This window comes from Lissotriton vulgaris, chromosome 3_1, assembly GCF_964263255.1.
Source record: "Lissotriton vulgaris chromosome 3_1, aLisVul1.2, whole genome shotgun sequence".
NCBI lineage: Eukaryota > Metazoa > Chordata > Amphibia > Caudata > Salamandridae > Lissotriton > Lissotriton vulgaris.
This window is the reverse complement of record NC_141689.1, coordinates 834,155,834-834,176,095: the sequence shown is the minus strand read 5'-3', so window position 1 is coordinate 834,176,095 and position 20,262 is coordinate 834,155,834. Positions and strand designations below refer to the sequence as shown.

Below are 20,262 nucleotides of genomic sequence, written 5' to 3'. Positions count from 1 at the left end.
CAACAGAGTCTTCTACTGTGAGTACAGTCCGCACTAAAGCTGTCACTTTAGTGTCTTCTCTCACTGTTACCACTTATTCTACGTCTTCTACTTCTTCAAATACTGTTACCACCTCAGCAATTACTTCTCCTGTGATGTCCGTCATGGCTTCTTCTTCTGAGACAAGATCGTCAAAGAAAAGCGCGTCGTCGACGAGTCTACCGTCGACGACCAAATCACCATCTTTGAAGCGTTCGTCATCGCTCCCGTCGACGCTCTCGTCGACGGCTCCCCCGTCGACGAAGACTTCCACTATCCCGTCGACGAAGACCCAGTCGACGAAGATCCCGTCGACGAAGATCCCGTCGACGAAGACCCCGTCGACGAAGACCCCGTCGACGAAGACCCCGTCGACGGAGGGCCCGTCGACGAAGGGCCCGTCGACGAAAGGCTCGTCGACGAAGACCCCGTCGACGACAGGCCCGTCGACGACAAACACGTCGACGAAGGTTACAGCTCCGTCGACGACTAGCTCGACGACGAGGAGTCCGTCGACGGATCCGTCTACTAGGACGCCTTCCAAGAAGTCTTCATCCATGATTACAATACCTGTGACGATACCGTCGACGACAATATCGGCAACTCACACATCTGTCTCACTTTTGCCATCGACAGCAGCGCTGGCATCTTTGAATGTGCCGTCTACGCATTTATTGCCCACATCTCCGGTTAGGGTGCAGTATACCCATTTTCAGATGAAATCTTTTCAGAGACAGAGTTACTCTCATTTGTCTCCCCTCTTGCCTTCGCATATCTTGGAAAATTACGTGGAGGCAGATTCGGATAATGAAGAGGATGATGATGAGGATCCTTTTGGAGTGGCCCATCATCCTTCCCAGTTGCACATAAAATATCAAGAGGATGAGGATGATGATGAGGTTCATTACTATCAGGAAAATTTAGCTACTCCTTATCATCAGGAGCAACAACACACAGAAGACACGACTCATCTTCCGTCTGTTCTAGTACAGGATTTGCAGGCCATGCTGGCCGATTATCGTCAGAGGTTTCCACCAACTCTGCCTACTCCAAATACTGTGCCAGAGGACATGCCAGTAAATCCACCGCCACATCCTTCACACTCTCCAAGGCAGGATGTTGACCCCGGAACTGAAGGTCAGGATGTTGACATCTCATCTCCAGATGAGGATGAAAGGGAGGATGGGGAACTTCCGGATTCCACGCCTACGGAACCATGGAATGATTACGTCATTCCTATGCCCTCTCCTAATCTGCCAAAACCTTCAGATTCTCCGCCAGAAGACATAGGAGGTTTTCATAACATCATGCACCGGGCAGCTGCTCGATTTGCAATCACAGTTTCGGTTGAACAAACCGACTGTTTTCTTCATGATTTCAAAGAAGGGTATAGAAGGGTGTCCAGATCTATCCCTATCATTGACTATATCTGGAAAGAAGGGATTGATATTATGAAGACGCCAGCTTCCATCCCGGCGGTTCTTCCAAGAGTCGACAAGAAGTACCGAGCACCACCGGACACTCCTTCATGTTTGATTGGTCATCCGCGTCCTGACTCAGTGATTTCACAAGCGGCTCAACAACGATCCAAAAATCCGGTTGCACCACTTTCAACGCCTCCAGACAAAGAGGGCAGGAGATTGGATGCAATTGGGAAGAAGTTCTCGGCTAATGCCGCTGCTACTGTCAAGATTGCTAATTCTTTGGCAATTTTAGCACGGTACGACAGACAAATGTGGTCAGATCTGTCGGAGTTCATCAATTTGGTTCCCGATGACCGTGTTGAAGAGGTCAGGAAGGTTGTCTTGGAAGGCGAGCGGGCAGCTTCGGAGATTATCGATTGCGCCCTCGATGTATCTAATACAGCCTTTAGACAATTGGCCGGAGCGGCAGTTCTCAGACGGCAAGGATGGCTCAAGGCGACTTCTTTCAGACCTGAGGTCCAGACCAAAATACTGGACATGGCCTATAATGGCGAGTTATTGTTTGGCAAGCACATAGATGAAGCATTGCTTGCGATAAAAACGGATACAGATACGGCCAAATCGCTTGGTGCACTACAGTATAAGCGAGGTTTTTTCAGAGGAGCAAGAGGCCGTGGGTTTTCATCAAGAGGACATTATCAAAATCAACAAAACCGCCAGTATCAACCTCAAAATAAGCCGTACTACCAGCAGTCCTGAGCTGCTTTTCCAGATGCTCACACCCTGCACAACTCAAGAAGCTCGCAAAATACTGCAATGGCTTAACAAGAGAAATAGAAAGAATCACCAAACATTTAAGAATAAACAGGCTCACTGGAAGAAATGTTTCAAAAATGTAACAGACTCACTTCAGTAACCGAAAATGACTCAGCGAGCCTGTCTGCCTTTTCCACGTCTGGAAAGTTAGGGAAGGATTGTGAGTGTGACTAGGCTGGTGTATTAATTCACCACTTAACTAGTCAGTCTCCTGCCCCTCCGTCCTCACTTAAGCCACACTTTATGACACATTTGCTACTTTAAGGCTTGTAATAACATCAGGCTTGTAATAACATCACTTTGTATATTTCAGTCAATACAGATACTGAAAACAGCAAAACCGCAAGTACTAAAATGCAGAGTACGGGGGGCACGAGCAATAAACAAAAGGTTTTAGAGGGCCAGGGTTTTAAATTGCAGTGTGCAATAATGTCACATAGAGGGACATTGTGAGTCTATTATGCCTCTCTTTAATGGTAATGAACCGTGATTCACCTAATTTAAGCATGCACATGAGCAATGTACGCCCTCATGTACATAAATGGGGAAGGCTCAAATGTATTTTGGTACTACAATGTGGGAGAGTTTTAATGAAACATGGGGGAATATGTACACATGAACTTTTATTGGGCAGATCAAGTTTTCAGTGGGAGAAAGCTAAAATATTTCGATGCATGATATTGAATTAATATAGTCCTATCTGAATCGGACTTAAATATCTATGTACTTTTTTTACTGCATTGCACAGATATTCTACGCAGTAGTCTATTATTATTTTCCTTTTGCACGACAACATGCATTACAATTAGCTTATAGATTCTACTTTTTAAGCTCTTTAATTCACTAATGGGGAGCATTTTTATTTTGGTGCCCATGCATATTCTCTATCAGTGTGACCCCGGTAGTAGGCAGCCCACTAGCGATTCCTCTGATATTTGCTAAATTAAGCACATCATCATTTCCATTTTGTTTCAGTTGGTGATTTTTAATATGTACATTTCAAATTTTTTTGTTTGCTAGACTCTCATTCTAGTGTCCAGCAGAAAGTTTTTGGAACGTGATGGTGTAGCACCCAGGGTAATGTGCTGCATGACCAAATACTTATAAGGTTCCACAAGTGAGATCTATTGGCTATGCAAAGGCTTATTACTGTCTGTCACCGCCAGGCAAACCCTGGCGGAGAAGGACAGTAAAATGCAAATAACCTCCAAACCCCCCCATTTGAGATGATTCCCTTGGCGAAAGAAGCGTTACTTTGATTTTCAAAAAGAAAATACTGTTTCAGGATTTAAAATTCCCTTTTGGGATTTTCTTTATGAAAATAAAAGAAAATTGTTTGTTGCAGGGCTGCTTCATGCTGACGCAGCCCTGAACCAAACAGCAATACGTATTGGCAGGATTATCCATGACAATTTTAATTAAGGTCCTGTAGTGAACTAAGGGCTGGGTTTATAATTTGTTCGGAGTAGCGCAAAATGGGTTGTCTGACAAATTATAAATTAGGCCCTTAGTTCACTACACGACCTAAATTGAAATGGAAGCATTTTGTTCAACTATATGCGCATGCATATGTTTGCAAACTAAGTCCAGTGACACTTTCAGAACTGTGATGGACCAAGGAATACAAGCTAGAGACTGGTATTTCGCACTTTCTTTTAGCATGTTGAAGACTGGCATTTCGCTGTGTCCTTTTTTTGAGGCAGTATGATATTACATTTGCCAAGTTCTTAAAGTAATGCTTAGTTCAAGGAATGCTTTACATTGACAGGTATGGCAACTGGAGCCTACTCTCTAAAGACGCTGAAGCCGTTTTCATAAGTGAATAATCATGCTCTCTCCATCTTATTAAAGACAAAATAAAGAGACGCAAGACATTGAACTCCAGCAATTTACTCTGTACATGAGTCAAACAAGGTTCTCAGGAAATAACGTGATCTAAATGCGGCAGTTTTATGTCTTGCCTTTTTATTCTTTGAAAAGCCTTCTTCTTTCTTCCAATCCACTAGTTCGATTTTCAGAGGCATTTTTGATTATTTTTATTACTGAATATGCTATTTAGCTTAGTTATATGAAATGTGCTAAATTGCCTTTTGAAGATTTGCATTGTGTGAAAAAAATAGATAGCTGATCCAATACTTTTACCAGCACAATACAAGCTGATCCAATACTTTTACCAGCACAATACAAGAAGTATTTCTGAGTATTTATGCTTGTAAATTTTGAATTTGACTTTGATCTGTCTTCTTGTTTTTTAGCAGCTTCTCGAATCAGTGATGCTCATCTGGCAGACACAATGATTGGCAAAGCAGTGGAGCATATGTTCGAAACAGAGGATGGATCCAAGGATGAGTGGCGGGGTATGGTCCTGGCTCGAGCACCTATAATGAACACCTGGTTTTATATCACGTATGAGAAAGATCCAGTATTGTATATGTACCAGCTCCTAGATGATTACAAGGAAGGTGACCTTCGTATAATGCCGGATTCTAGTGAGTAGCTCTTTCAAGTTTATTGTGAAATTTATATTCTGTACAAATACAATGAGTGTTTTATTCTGGCTTGTAGTTCAAATTTAAAATTGAAGTAGGAAAACAACGTTTTTTTGTATTGAATGTAACGTTTATGCACTAACAACACATGTCACTAGTAAAAGGGGGCTAGTGAAAAGCATATATTCACCCTCCTCCCCCAAACAAATAGCACTTTGTCAGAACTGCCAAGCAAAAGATTTAAGAGTAGGACAAAGCATTATTAAATCGTGCAGAAGCAAAAATTGAATCTCTTTAAAAAAAATAAGTAATTTGGAAAGAAAATGCTCCCAGTGATCCACTGGTAGGGTTGCCAACTAAACCGGGTTTTTTTTGTCCTGGCCTTTGTCTTCTATGGAGGCCAGCAAAAAATGTGGGCACCCTACCCACTTGTCCCACAGTATCCTTAACATGTATGCTCCTTAGTCTCCATTATGGCTAGGCATGTTTATCCCCTTTTCACAGTGTTTGTGACTTCCATCTCCCAAATTATACCTAAGCTCCTGTCCTTAAACAGTTGTTACCTAACATGTCAACTCGACAAAATCAAAGGTGAGACTTTAACATAAGCAAGTTGGTAGGCAATCTTATTTTACTTTCTCTATTTTAAAATATTGCCCATTCTGAACACATTACTTGGGCTTTCTGAAAGTTTTTTTTACCTATCACATTTTTACTTTGTATCTGCCTAGTATTCGAATGTTGTTAATTAGGCCTTTTCTGGGAATGCCACTCGGGTGCATAGGCATGTGAACCCCCCGTCTGCATTGCCTGTGCTGTACTGGTGCCATATAGAAGCCTTTTGGTACTACCTTAATCTGCTTTCTGACATTTCAGTGACTTTATATATTTTGTTTTCTTTGGTACTATGGTCTGTTATTGTTTTAGTGCTGTGGTTATGTGTTCTCTTTGACTGCAGGATGAGCAGATGTCTGAACTGTCTCCCACCTCCCTGTGGGTCTAACCCTGGCCCTTCCCCATTAGCCTCTTCACTGGTGACCTCCCTTTCCACAGACTGACCTTCTCACCCTTTCTGTTCTGAAAATAACTAAAGACTCATCTTAACCATTAGTCTCCCCCCACCTGATTCTCCCCTCTTCACCATCCCCTTAACGTCAGACCAACATGCATCTCCCTAGCCACTTGGTCCCATCTTATATTTACCCCTGGCTTCCATTTTACGTACTTGCTTCTCTTTATAATTTGTGTATTTGAAATCAATGCTCTGCGTATCTATGTAAAAATTTGAAGCATGTATGCATAAATGCAGGTATCCCTTCCCCATTTTATGTAAATCTGCTCCCTTGAAAGATTCTTGTTGTAACTGCACGCAAGGTTTGCTCCTGTACAGATGCAGTGTTCTTTCGATAATGTTTTTACACAATTTCATTACGTTTTTCACGTATACAATGAACCACCTCACAAGGCAGGTCAAAAGAGCATGAACTTGGCCAAACAAAGTAATATTTTATTATATACAACAAATCCACATTGTAACCTGGCCTAAGTATGATTTCAGGTATCAAAAATCAGACCTGTTGAATCATACAGTATGCAGTGGTAAAGAAAACAAAAAACATATTTCTCCTCTCACCTCCCTAAGCCATTTACAATGCACCTGTTATAAAGTTAACTAGTCGTCTTCCGTCAAACACATAGAGTTTGCAGGTGTGACCTCCTGGTATCATCGTCCCCTCACCTCTAGATTGGGAGATCACCAGAGTCATTGAGCACTCCTGTATCATTAACCCCTTAGCTGCGGCGGCTATTCCTCTGCAGTGCTAAGGGGGAGGGGGACCGTGCGGCGCTCCCGTGCTCGTGACGGAACCGCCCCGTCACGAACCTCGGGTGGGTTGTGCTTGTGACTAAACGGTTTCATCACGACCCCGCCCGCCCAATAGAACGCTCAGCGCAGGCGCGGAATTCGCGCCGTGCAGGCGCGGCGAGCGGGCCGTGACGGAACTGTTCCGTCACGAGCACGCAAGGGGTTAAAGAGTTTTCAAGTTGTAAGTCTGAGTGATAAAATGTACAGGGGATCCCCTTTCTGACATCCTGTCTAATGTATTGTCATGTTACTTCTCCATTGTTAGTAGATTTTAGAGCTGAGAAAACCACAAGGTGATGGGACGAGGCTCTGCCTCCTTTCAGTGTACCGCTATCTTGATTTTAGCCACTCCCAGGCAGTTCCCCATAATTAGTCCATGCACACTGGTTTGACTTTGCAGCTCTTGTGGTTATACCCCTAGCAGAGTTGTGAATATGTCTAGGGGAATGGAATAGTACAAAATATTTTGGAGCACCTGTGAAACGTCTGTCCAAAATATAGCAATTTGCTGGCAGTCTCACCAAATGTGTTTGCCTTTTCCTCCAGCACTCGGAGCTAACCCGTGGTAGAATTTATGAAGGGTGGTCGGGTAGTGGTACCAGTACAGTGTGACCTCGTGGTGCGCTTCTAAACCCAATACACTTTGCACACTTAGGTGAAGATCCCTCCGTAGAGTAAGGAATCGTCAATGTCAGCACTTTGCGTGTTGGAGTTTCCAAAGCTGTTCTTGCTTAAAAGTTGTTACGTTTAGACTGGAACCTGGGACTCCTGTATTCCTTCCCACCAATTCCACTCTCAAATACCGCACCAGCCAGAGTTTTCAAGAATATCAGGTCCGACCAGCCAAAGTCATTGGACTGGGCAAAGAGAGCTTGTTTTTTCGAACTCCTGCATATGGGCATTTGTTTTCGGATTATGCTTTCCCTTCAGGAGGCCATTCTGTCAAAGCAACAGGGCAGGGTGCTACACTGACCCTACCTGCACTTTCTATGAAAACATGTGACATACATCAGAAAATGTCCAAAATGATTTAAAAGTCCAGGAATGAATAGACTCTGAGAGATGCTTCAAGACATGAGAGTTGAAGAGAAGAAAAATAAAAGGAGGCTCGAAGAAACCTATTTAATGCACTGTCTGAAAAGGATTGCCGAAAGGAGAGATCCAAGCAGAAACAGCTCCATGGTAAAGATTGTCACCACCACTCTTGACGTTTCTGAAGAACGACGTCAAAATTAAACATTAAGAGCCTTGTTGTCATACTGTTTGATATCTAAGACAGGCTGAGTGCCTGCTCTATATCAGCGCAATAGAGACTATGCCTCAAAGGTCAGGCATCAACTCCAAGTGCTGCATCACCATCCACATCAAAGACCCCCTCATACATAGACGTCAGTGTCACTGTTAAAGAGACACCCAACAATACTTCTGAGACCTGCATTGTGTTGACATGAAATTGATGTCCCTCTAGACATCACTGAAATCTAGGACCAAGATTGAAACATCTGGGTCATAGCTAGAATGTTTCGGACTCTGGAGAGTAGGTGCAAAACCACACACCACAGTGTCCAGAATGGCTCAGTTGATTGGGAGCATCTGCAAAGGAGTAAAGTGTAACTTTGGCACATATATAGTGACCATAAATGATTTCGGAAGTTTTGCCTAAGTCTGAAGGTGGATGGGCACTGACCCGAGCCCCCCATCAGCAGCCTGTCATTGTGTTAGGGGAAGACTGGGACTCCCAACCTCTGACCATGCGCGGCGACCACTGCCATCAGTTTTGTGATTCCCCCCACCCCCCACCCCACCCCTAAGGGAGGCTGTGGAGGCCAGAGGGAGCATAACACATTGAAAATGCACCTGGCCCACCAAGAACCAGAGGAAATGAATGTGGGCCTGCAGGATGAGGATGTGGAAATAAGTATCCTGCTTATCCAGCACTACCGTCCTGCCTCCAGAGCAGACAAGACCTGGGCCAGGATGAGCATCTTGAATTCATTCTTCCACAGGAAGGAATTGAAAGGGCAACGGTCTAATATGAAATGGGGGCCTCCATATTTTTTCTTTTTTGCTGGAATAACATCCAACCTCTAGCCTATACACCCTCTCCATTGCCCCTTCAGACAAAGCCAGTCGTTAGTCATTCTGAGGGTGGTGGAAGGTGCAGTGGGATTTGTTCGATTCTGTCTCCCGTTAGGGTGAGACTATTCCGATAAGTACACGCTAAAGAGGCTTGGGGGAAGCGGCAGCTGGAGGGTCGAAACTAGGAGCCGCACTGTCTTTATTGTCCCACGTGGTTTGTGGGTGCTGCAGGTACGAAATGGCTGGGGAATTGCTGTCCTGGCTGCATCTGCTGGCAGTATTGAAAGCACGTACAATAGTCTCGGAGGGGGCTAAACTGTTGATGCAGCTGGTATGAGCAGACTGGCCCAGTGAGCATGCTGTGGCCCTGTTATCTTAAATGCAAAACAACAATTGATGGACAGAATGCTGAACAATGTCATACATTCACCCCAGTACAGAGATCTGAGCCTAAATCCATCGTTTTTTTGCACTCCACACTACCCCAGTTCAGACATGGCCATATGCAAATCAGTCTTGACCCTGTGCCTCATGGGAACAGTCCAGCCCGAACTGCCAAGCCATGTCTTTCCTGGACCAGAATCAAGCATCCTAGGACCGGTTTCTGGCTATCAGCCGTCTTCAGCCAGGATAGCTTGACTCCAGTGGTGTGGAGAGCATGGGACTCACGTCTGAGCATACCCATCCCACTCGGGGTAACAAATGCCTAAAAGCACTGCAGGGTTCTCGTCTGCTTTATCCCCAAAATGTCAGGAACAGTCAAATAGTATGTTAGTGACACTGACCTAGACATTGACCAAAAAGTTAGTGGACCGCATACAGGCATGCCTGCGGAGGGCCACACTGGTGCCGATTGAGAGTCCACGGTGTCCATCCCCCAGCGAATGGTGAATTTAGCTGCATCACAGCTGTCCGGTATGGCATTAGAGAGGATCACACAAGCTTCCTCGGGACAATAGGTAATGCCTGGGTCACTGGTTCCCACAAAGTATGGTTGTAGTGTCCTGAAAGGCAGTTGGCATTCACAAAGAAAATGGCCAAACTTGTGGACAAAAATACCCTTTTTCCAAAGATGTTTATCATCTTCGGTTCCCGGTTAGGGGGACCAGATGGGAACGAATTTGAGTTGGCCTTGCTGGCCGAAGTCTGTACCACATGGCTCTCAGGAGTGGGGTGCTAGGTCAGGAAGTCTGGGTCACCCAGAGCACACACTTGGCCACCTATCAATGAAAAGGGAGACCTGAGCATGTCTCCGAAATTAGCTCTAAGAGCCTTTTTAAAGGGAAGTACGGTCTCCGAACTTGATTTACCAGGCTGAAGCACACTGTTAAGTCACTTCCTGAATAAGGAGTTAAAGGTCAAGGACCTCTGCCACGCTTCTCACAACCATCGCAAAGGAATCCCTTTCCTTTGTGGCAGCGCCCACAGGTGAAACCAATGTAGTGTCTGAGGATGTATCCGGACCACCTGCTTCTTGAGATCTTCATACCAATTGTGATCAGAATAGGTCTGGGCAAATTTATCCCTAGCATCATAAACCCCAATATCCAAGTCTGTGCCAATAAATTCATGTAACCCATGAACCCTTCTGAGGTGCAAAGGCACTGTATAATCGGAGGGTTGGCCGATAGGCTGCGGTTCAGTTAGAGCAGTATGCAGACTTGGTTGATGTTGGAGCGTGACCGTTTCAGCTTCATACAGCACTATGGGTTGACATGAGTGGGACGTGGTGACTGAGAGTGTTCTGGTGTCGAACTTGGTACAAAGCCCAGTACAAACTTAGAGTGCCTAGATGGCTCTTGGGGCAGACCTATCGGTGTAGACCGCTTAGTTGTTTGGGGCCTGACTTCATGGAATTATTCAATTTGCTGTGGCGCTGCCGACTGCCCCTATAATTCAGGTTACCACAGGACAAGGGTCGGAATCAGCTCCAAAGGAGGAGGACGCTGTCCAGATTGAGACCAGGATGCTGGTTGACGCCCTCATGCCTTCTCAGGAGATGGAGAGTAGCAGGAAGGGGCTTCGTTCTTTTTGGACGTTTTGTTTCTTCTTCAACTTACCTGAAGACTTGGACCATGGTGACGATCTGCTGCTGTAATGACTACAAGACCAGGATCTCACTTTGCACCTCAACCAGTCGCAGCCTGGATTCTTGCAATGCTTTACGATGAACAGCTTTGCTCTCCAATCCTAGATGGCCTTGAAGTGCATCAAGGCACAGTCCTGGCAGGCCTGAGATTTGTCGTCCAACCACAGGCAAAACACATATGGATCTGCCATGAACCATGACTTTCCTTTGTTGTCCCCCTGTCACCAACACCTGTTGGGAGAAGGCTAAGTTGTATCTTCCACTGTGGCATGAAGTAGCCTTGCTTGAGTGGGTGGTGTTGGCCTTCGCCCAAGGATACTGCTAGGAGTTTTGCATCACCCCTCCAAATATTCTGCCTTGTCATCACAAAATTCACAACAAACGTCTCCATCTCATTCTGAAAGAGGTGGAGGCACTTCTCCAAGTAGGAGCTATAGAGATAATGTCAACCAGAGACCAGGAGTGTACGCTCTGTAATTTTTCATCCCCAAAAAGGACAAAGGCCTAGGACCAATAGTGGATCTGGGAGAGTTTGCCTTCTGCACCACCCCAAATACTTCTGGATGGTAACACTACAAGTCACTTTTCAAGAAGCCTCCCCCTCCGGACTCCAGGAGACCATATAGCGACACCTACATTCACTTCTCTTTACATCAGGCATTTCAACAGTACCTGAAGGAAGTTCCATTACCAGTTCAAATTTGTTCCATTTGGGGGCAACTGCAGCCCCAATAGTTTTCACAAACCGTCTATTTGCAACGACAGCCTACCGATCTTGAAGTCAAAATAATGTTTTCGTACCTAGACAACTGTCTGGTAAAGAGGCCCAGTCGTGCACAATGATCAACCACACTAAACAGATTTTCTTCCTGCACATATTAGGAATTACTATAAATACCAAACAGTTACACCTGTGCACACAACAAACCATGGGTTTCCTTGTGGTCGCACTCACAGGGAAATCCTACCCCAGCAACAAGAATGTGGTGGCATTTCAGAGACTGCTTCCCTTTTGCTAACCATCACTTCCACTAATACGAATAATGATGAAATTATGCCACTATGTATTGCTGTAGTTCCAAATGTAAGGGTAATGTTAAGCATGCATCCTCTGCTGAAGCATCCTACAAGACATTGGTCACAAGTGACTGGGACTTGGGAAGATCTAGTGTTAGCATGGAGCCATTGTTCAGCACACAGTACAGTGTCAAAAATGTGTTTCTTTAAAGTGGCAATAGGTGGGGAGTAACAATAAAGCCTACTACTTAACTATATCAGAAGCCCTAAACCAGAACCCAGCCAAATTATGCTGAAATAATACATGGTTGCTTATTAAGTTTTGAAAAGACACCTATTAGCCAATCATAAACTGCCTTTTCATTGGTATATAGTGAAGTTACCATGTTATACTGTGGCTCAATATATAACTAAGTATTATAACATTTATAACAATAACACTACTTAAACCATTTACACCTGCTATCAAAAATTACCTTTTACATCCCATAATCTATATTCCTGCACCATTACATCTACATGCATTCAGACACTATAACGTTACGGCTGCTTAAACTACTCCACTCTGTGCCGCTCCACCACTCAGCTTTACGTCACTCCACTCCGCGCAACTCCAATCTACCCCATTCCACTCTAAGCCACTCCAGTCTACTCCCCTCCAATGTACATCCCTCCACTTTATGCCACTACACTCTACGCCACTGTAGGCTACGCTACCCCGTACCCTATTTCACTGTACACTGTTAACCTACACTACTGCACTTTACGCGACTGCCCTCTACATCACTCCACTGTACGCTACACCACTCCACACCATTTCAGTTTATTCCACTCCACTGTACCCAACTTCATGCCACTCCTCTGATATTCCACTGTACTCCATCATTCTCTGCGTCACTCCACTGTACGCTTTTTCACTCTACACCACTCCACTGTACGCTATTACACTCTGCCACTCCACTATACGCCAATCCAGTCTGCCCCACTCCACAATACCCCAATCCAATCTGCAGCCCTCCACTCTACATCACTCCACTGGATGTTATTCCAGCCTGCACCACTTCTCTTTTAGACTCTCCATTGTATGCTGTTTCACTGTGTGGCATGCCACTGTGAGTGACTCCTCTGTATGCCACTCCACTGTACAGCACTCCACTCCACAGCACTCAACTCTATGCCACTCCACTGTATGCTGTATACTCTTAAGCCACCCCATTGTACAACACTCCAGTCTATGCTATTTCACTATAGGCAACTCCACTTTACGTCACTATGCTCTATGCCGCTCCACTGTATCCCACTCCACGCTACTCCACTGTTCACAAATACTCTACGGCACTCCACACCACTCCATAGTTCCTCACTACACTCTGTCGCTCTAGTATATGCTGTTCCATTGTACACAACTTCTATTTGTGCCACTCAACTCCGCCCCACTTCACTCTACATTACTGCACTACACGCAAGTCTACTGTATGCTACTACACTACGCCACTCCACTGTACGATATTCCATTATTCCCTCTCTGCGACACTCCACTCTACCCCACTCCACTGTACGCCACTCGAGTGTGTGCCACTCCTCTGTACACAACTATTTAACGCCACTCCACTCTACCCCACCCCACTATACGCCACTACACCCTACTCCACTGTAGCCCACTCCACGCTACTACACTGTACGCCACTATACTGTACCCTAGTCCAATCTACTCCATTCCCCTGTATGCCAGCTTTGCACTCTGCCACTACAGTCAACTACACGGTACAACACTCCACTGTACATAACTGCACTCTACACCAATCCCCTTCATGCTATTCCACTCTGCCACTCCACTCTTACTATTCCACTATACACCAGTCCACACCACTCTACGCTACTCAATGCCAATCAACTCTATGCTATTCCAGTCTACCCAACTCCACTTCACTCTGCATTGTAAAGTTATACTTATACTTTACATTTATACCTTATGCAACACCTTCAAATTATTATAACTCCCCTCCATACTTGGTGTAGACAACTTAGTAGCCACTCTGTATTAACTTTACCTTGACCTTTTTTGTACACTGCTTATACCCTTTCATATTACATCACTTACACCATATTAAATCATAGCATTTACAAAAACGCGTCACATAACACATTGCATTGTTTTTGCGTACACTGTGCATAGTAGTGGCGAGCTATAGGTAATGAGGTGGGCCTTCTGAGTTACATACACTGTGTATCGAGGAGCATGAGTTATGAAAGTTTGAAGATGTTGAATAAATTATAAATTTGAGGTGTAAGTATAACTTTACAATTTGTAATTTTAGTCTAGTTTACTTTTGGTTTGTATGGAAAGAATAAAGTTATAGTAATTTAAAAGTAACGCGTAAATTATAAATATAAGGTAAAACTATAACTTTAGAATTTCTGATGTCTGTGTTTTGTTTGGTTTGGTATAAAGAATATAGTTTCCCCAACTATACCTACAGCTTAACCTTTTGTTTTGCCATTGAAATAGGTTTGTGTATCTGTGTGTGTGTGTGTGTGTGTGTGTGTATAAATACGTGTGTGTGTGTGTGTGTGTGTGTGTATATATATATATATATATATATATATATATATATATATATATATATATATATATATATATATATATTCACTGAAAAAACCATAGGTGTCACACCAGTTATAGTTAGCTGGAAATTTTACTGCCATAAAACCATTGAAATTACCACGTTATAGTTAGTTGGACTCACTATAACTTGCGCGCCTGCAATGCACTGCTGATGACGTCACATATTACATCACTCAGGACGTGGTCAGTGACATCACTCATGACATCACTGATGACACCATCCTTGTGACAGGATGTCAGACCTCCTTTCAGTGTAATGTAACCCTTGAAACACATATTCAAAAATAGAAACTAAAATTTTCAAAAAAATAGAGATACCCATACCAGTTACAACAACCAATTCAGTAACACCACCATCTATATACACATCCACTCATTCACCAACAGTTCTATATAGTCATCATCAGTGATGTCATGAGTGATGTCACTGACCACGTCATGAGTGATGTAATATGTGACGTCATCAGCAGTGCATTGCACGCGCAAGTTATAGTGAGTCCAACTAACTATAACGTGGGAATTTCAATGGTTTTATGCGAGTAAAATTTCCACCTAACTATAACTGGTGTGAAACCTATGTTTTTTTCAGTGAATTTAATAGGTTTTTTAAAATGCTAATTCCTAACTATAACTGGTGTGAAACCTATGGTTTTTTCAGTGAATATATATATATATTTATATATATTAATTTCTATGGCAAAATGAAACCCCTCATTTTGTCCCTTTTCAAATTAAATGTATTAAGTGTTACCACTTTATTCCAATCAAGATGACTTCAGGTGTGCCATACTTTTGTCATAAGTAAGACTGTTAGCGTTCTAGTTGTTCTTTAGAACACTCTGGGACATTGTCATTGGGCTATAGTTGGGCTATATCTAGCTGATATTTGGGCTACATTTGGGCTCTTTTGTCTCTGGTGGCCATCTTGGGAGACTGCATATCAGAATTTTTTTTTAATGAAATATAAGAGGATTTGAGAAGTCACTCAAAATGTGCCCTAATTTTTCTTTCTTCTGCACTAATCATAATTTCTATGGCAAAATGAACCCCCTCATTTTGTTCCTTTGCAAATTAAATGTTTTAAGTGTTAACACTTTATTCCAATCAAGATGACTTCAGGTGTGCCATACTTTTGTCATAAATAAGACTGTTAGCGCTCTAGTTGTTCTTTAGAACACTCTGGGACATTCTGTCATTGGGCTATAGTTGGGCTACATCTGGCTGATATTTGGGCTACATTTGTTTTTTTTGTCTCTGGTGGCCATCTTTGGGCTACATATAGCCCAATATATATTTTTTCAAAGTTAATTTTCGTAAAAACCACTGGAGCACATATCTTGAGACATAGCAAAGGCACATCGGGATACCAGTCCCTACAATTTTGCCAGGTTTGGTGGAAATCCATTCAGCCGTTCGGGGTATATATATGTATGTATGTATGTATGTGTGTATATATATATATATATTAAATCAGCAGATGTCCGCCAGTCTCCCGGCCACACACGGCGGCGGGCTCGAGTGAGGAGGCGACCCTCGTAATTTTCAAGAAAACAACTTTAGCTTCACAAAGTTGACTCGAGCCCAGGTCCTTTTAGCGTGTTATTTATTCACACACAGAATGTCAATCAACATTGACATTCTGTGTGTGAATAAATAACACGCTAAAAGGACCTGGGCTCGAGTCAACTTTGTGAAGCTAAAGTTGTTTTCTTGAAAATATATATATATATATATATATATATATATATATATATATATATATATATATATATATATATATATATATATATATATATATATATATATATATATATATATATATATATATATATATTTCTCCTACTGGCGGTCGCCAGTAGGTAGTTCTAGTTAGGATTTTTTTCAATGTTAAATCTCAAAATTCTATTTGGTATAACTTTGGCGCCGGTTGACGAATCTGCCTGAAAATTTCCTCAAAATGGCCTCGCTGCGCCCCGGAGGGATTTGTCAAGCGGGGGCCGAGATAAAAGGGTGGTCCCAAAACGCTTTTTCCCCATGTTAATTTCCATAGGGCGGTCGACCTCACTTTTAGCCCGAACGGCTGAATGGATTTCCACTAAACTTGGCAAAATTGTAGGGACTGGTAGCCCGATGTGCCTTTGCTATGTCTCAAGATATGTGCTCCAGTGGATTTTGAGTAATTTAGGTTCAAAAAAATATATATATCTATAGCAGCGCCCTGGTACGCGCACCGGGGAGCGCTCCGGGCGCGCCACGCGACGTGCGCACGGAAAGCGGATTGGCTCTCGGGTGTCTGTAAACATTCGAAACAGTCCGGAGCGGCCGCCATCTTGTGTCTCGGTAAAATCGAGACATGAGAGGTGGAAAAATCAAAGGGGGAAATGACCATAAGGGGGCAGGGATAGACCCCCCTGACCCTCTAGGTTTGATGTGGGGGCCATAAAAGGGCCCAGCGGGGCAAAAAAAAAAAAAATTTTTTTGATTTGCACTGGGGGAGCGCCCGGTACGCGCACCGGGGAGCGTCCCATGGGGAAAAATGAATAATAGAGTTTTTAAAAAATTTAGCCTTTTTATAGAAATTGGAGGTAGTTCTAAAAAGAACTGGTTTTTTTTCTTCTTTTTGTTGTTTTATAGTTTTTTTGAACATTTTGTACTTTTTTGGGGTTTTCTGAACAGTTTTATATTTTTTTGTATTTTTCATGGGGAGAAACAAAAAAACAGGGAATTGAAAATGAATCAACTGGAGCAAAAAAGAAAAGAAAAAATTAGGGTTGATTGGGGCATTTATGGTTGTCCCCAGCAAGGACGATGAGCTTTACGCTCTGTTCTCCGTAGGAGATGGTCTTCTCACAATATTTACAGATAATTCTGAAATCTGCAAATCGTGGCTGAATGCAAGGCATTCTCTCACTTTCCTCTGGTGCCGACGGAGTGAGTTGCTTCCTTTTTGAGCTGGTCCTTGTGGATTGGGGAGGGTTACTGGCCAGTTCCCTCATCTCTGCAGCAGAATAATTTATTGGATGCTTGCGCTGCATGTGGCGTATCATCGTGTTGTTCCCAACTGAATATTTTTTATTTGGGTTTCCCCTGGAAAGTTCCATGCCAAAGATTTTGCAACTCACCTTGGCTGCATTTACTTTTTTCTTCCCCTCTGGGATAGAAAAAAACTCCCAAATAATGTGTGGTCTTGGCTGGTATGGGATATTGTGTTCTTCCAGCCATCTTGAGCTCCCCTCCTCTTCCTCTATCTCTCTATCTCTCTATCTCTCTATCTCTCTATCTCTCTATCTCTCTAATCTCTATCTCTTCTTGTTGACCACCAATGATATCTTGAGGTGGTCCTCTTGGTGGTTGTGGTGGTGGTAGTGGTGCAGATGCACCAGCTGCTGCTACTACTGAAGCCATTATATTGAGCAAAAGGGTAGAGAGAGCTACAAACAGGTCTTCCTAAGTCAAAGGACAAAGTCAGAATAAGGAAAAAAGGTGGGGTCTTTCATCCTTTTGAAAAAAGAAATGTATTGAACCAATGAAAAGTGTTATTTTTAGGTCACATGACCAGGGGCTTCATCATTATGAAACCAAAACTGTTATGAACCAATGAAAAGTGTTATTTTCAGGTCACATGACCCGACGCGTTTACACTACGCGCCCCGGGGCGCGCGTCGCATAAGCGCGTCGGACGCCTACGTTGCGCGATCGTATTCGCTAGAGTGCTTCCGGGTGCGCTTACGCCGTGCGTATCACGTGGACGCGGCTACACGATACGTCACGATCATGTTTTCGTTCGCGATATTGGCGCTTACGGGACGCTCCCCGGTGCGCGCCCCGGGGCGCTTTATAAAAGTGCGCTTATCGGGGCGCGCACCGGGAGCGCTCCAAAGCAAAAAATTTTTTTTTTTAAATAAATAAATAAAAAATGGCAAAATTGTAGGGACTGGTAGCCCCATGTGCCTTTGCTATGTCTCAAGATATATGCTCAAGCAGTGCTTAATTTGTAAAATATGAAGTACAGGTGCTCAAATGTTTGTCAGAGGCCACACCTACTTTTTTCTGGCTCCACCCACTTCCTCTCCTGGCTCCACCCACTTCCTCTCCTGGCTCCACCCACTTCCTCTCCTGGCTCCACCCACTTCCTCTCCTGGCTCCACCCACTTACTATATTAAATCCACCCACATAGTCAACGGGCACTGCTAAAACTCAGATGTAATATATACCTGGTCTGAATTTCTGCAAGGGAGCCTTCCTCATAGTAAGGTTTTGATAGGAGGTTCCCCTGCCCTGTGAACATTTTGAAAAAAAATGCACTTAAAGCACAATTTTGGAATAAATTAGCTAAAATCACTAATGCATTGAAAAGGGACAATTTCAGTGCTGTATGTGCTGATTTTGGGAAAGGACAATACTGGGGTAGGGTATACCATTTTTAACAGAGTCTATGGGGCCAGGAAGTCAATAGAAGGCCTTAGCATTGCAAAGGGTGCACCAGGGACATGCATTGCTCTTTAACTACTGATAAATAGTTTGGTGACATACTTTGGCAACGCATTTTTACATAATACATGAGAGCTTCAGATCTATTGTTTAAATGTGACCCTGTACATTTTGTTGCCTCCTCCAGTGCTTTGGTCTGGTACAGTTTTTTTTAATTTTTTTTTTTTTTTTTAAATAACTCAGTATGGCATTGTCTCCTTGTGGATCACCATCTACAGTACATAACATTAGTCCACAAAGGGATCATGAGTCTCAGGTTCTTAGGGAGATAAGGGGTGTGAACATCTTTGCTTTTAATGAACCTCCTCCTTATTTCACCGGGTACAGAAGGCATTGTGCCACATTTTGAAACCCACCCACTCTTGTGGCAGTTCTGTATTACATAGGGTATTACAGACTCAAAGTTGCAGGGTGTTTCCTCATTTGTATTGTGAGTGGCTACATGGAAATGATGGAAAGCCTTTGTGGCCGAGAACATTTAGCAATGTATGTACAAGAGTAGAGTGTACAACTGTGTGCCATGTGGGAAGTGTTGCACAGTTAGGACGCCCACTAGAAACACAATTTAGGACAGGGCACAAAGATTCCTCCTTCCTGCGGGTTCAGTCACAGACCCCTGATAGGATTTCCCTGCCCCCTATTAATGCCAACCGTTTAGTTAGCAGCTCGACAAAATGACATGTTTTTCTCTACTGCACTATTTTGGGGGGCTGCGGGGAAATGGGGATTCTTTGGGGATCTCAGTTTGCATCTTCAGCACAAGCTGGGAATAAGGGCTAGAGATGTACAAAAGTTATGATTAGCGTACTCAAGGACAAGTCGCCAACAACTGGACAACGTTGTCCGGCCTGACCGTTCGCGCTTGATGCTGCCTTACTTTCACTTAGACAGACTTACTTGGACTTAGTGAACGAACGATATTGCAAGTGAATACCGAACACCACAGAATGGAAGTGCACACATTTAGAACTGAAGCTGAGAAATGCAGAATTAAAACAGACGAAGAAGACTGAAGTCTGATGGGCCCCAAATGGAAGCTGATATCTGGGAATTTGACAAACACAGAATGAAAGCAGACAAATGCATTGGCAAAGCCAATAGGTCTGGGTTTAAAGTGCTATTAAGTGCAGCATCAGCACATTAGAGCAAGACATATGGGAGTGAGGAAGCACAGGTCCAATAGTCATGGTCACTGGAATTATACAATCCTGCAGGTCTGGAATTGCCCACAACATTATAGATTTACCACATTTGTCACATAATCCATTGTCTGCTGATAGTTTGCAGATTTTGACAAGATTTTGTTTTTCTAGCTCGAACGGATCAAAAGTTACGATAAAGTCCACAT

At 43.5% G+C, this 20,262-nt stretch overlaps 1 protein-coding gene across 9 annotated transcripts in view; it reads left to right on the top strand.

Annotated features, from left to right (window-relative positions):
- SPIN1 (spindlin 1) overlaps positions 1-20,262 on the top strand; it is a 295,500-nt gene that overhangs the window by 262,720 nt on the left and 12,518 nt on the right. For 5 of the 9 annotated variants that reach the window (XM_086961143.1, XM_086961144.1, XM_086961146.1 and 2 more), the window contains one exon: positions 4,514-4,747. In XM_086961143.1, coding sequence (XP_086817269.1) covers positions 4,514-4,747 — 234 coding nt within the window. The remainder of the gene's footprint in view (positions 1-4,513; positions 4,748-20,262) is intronic. The other 4 variants (XM_086961148.1, XM_086961149.1, XM_086961151.1 and 1 more) reach the window with 1 other exon arrangement.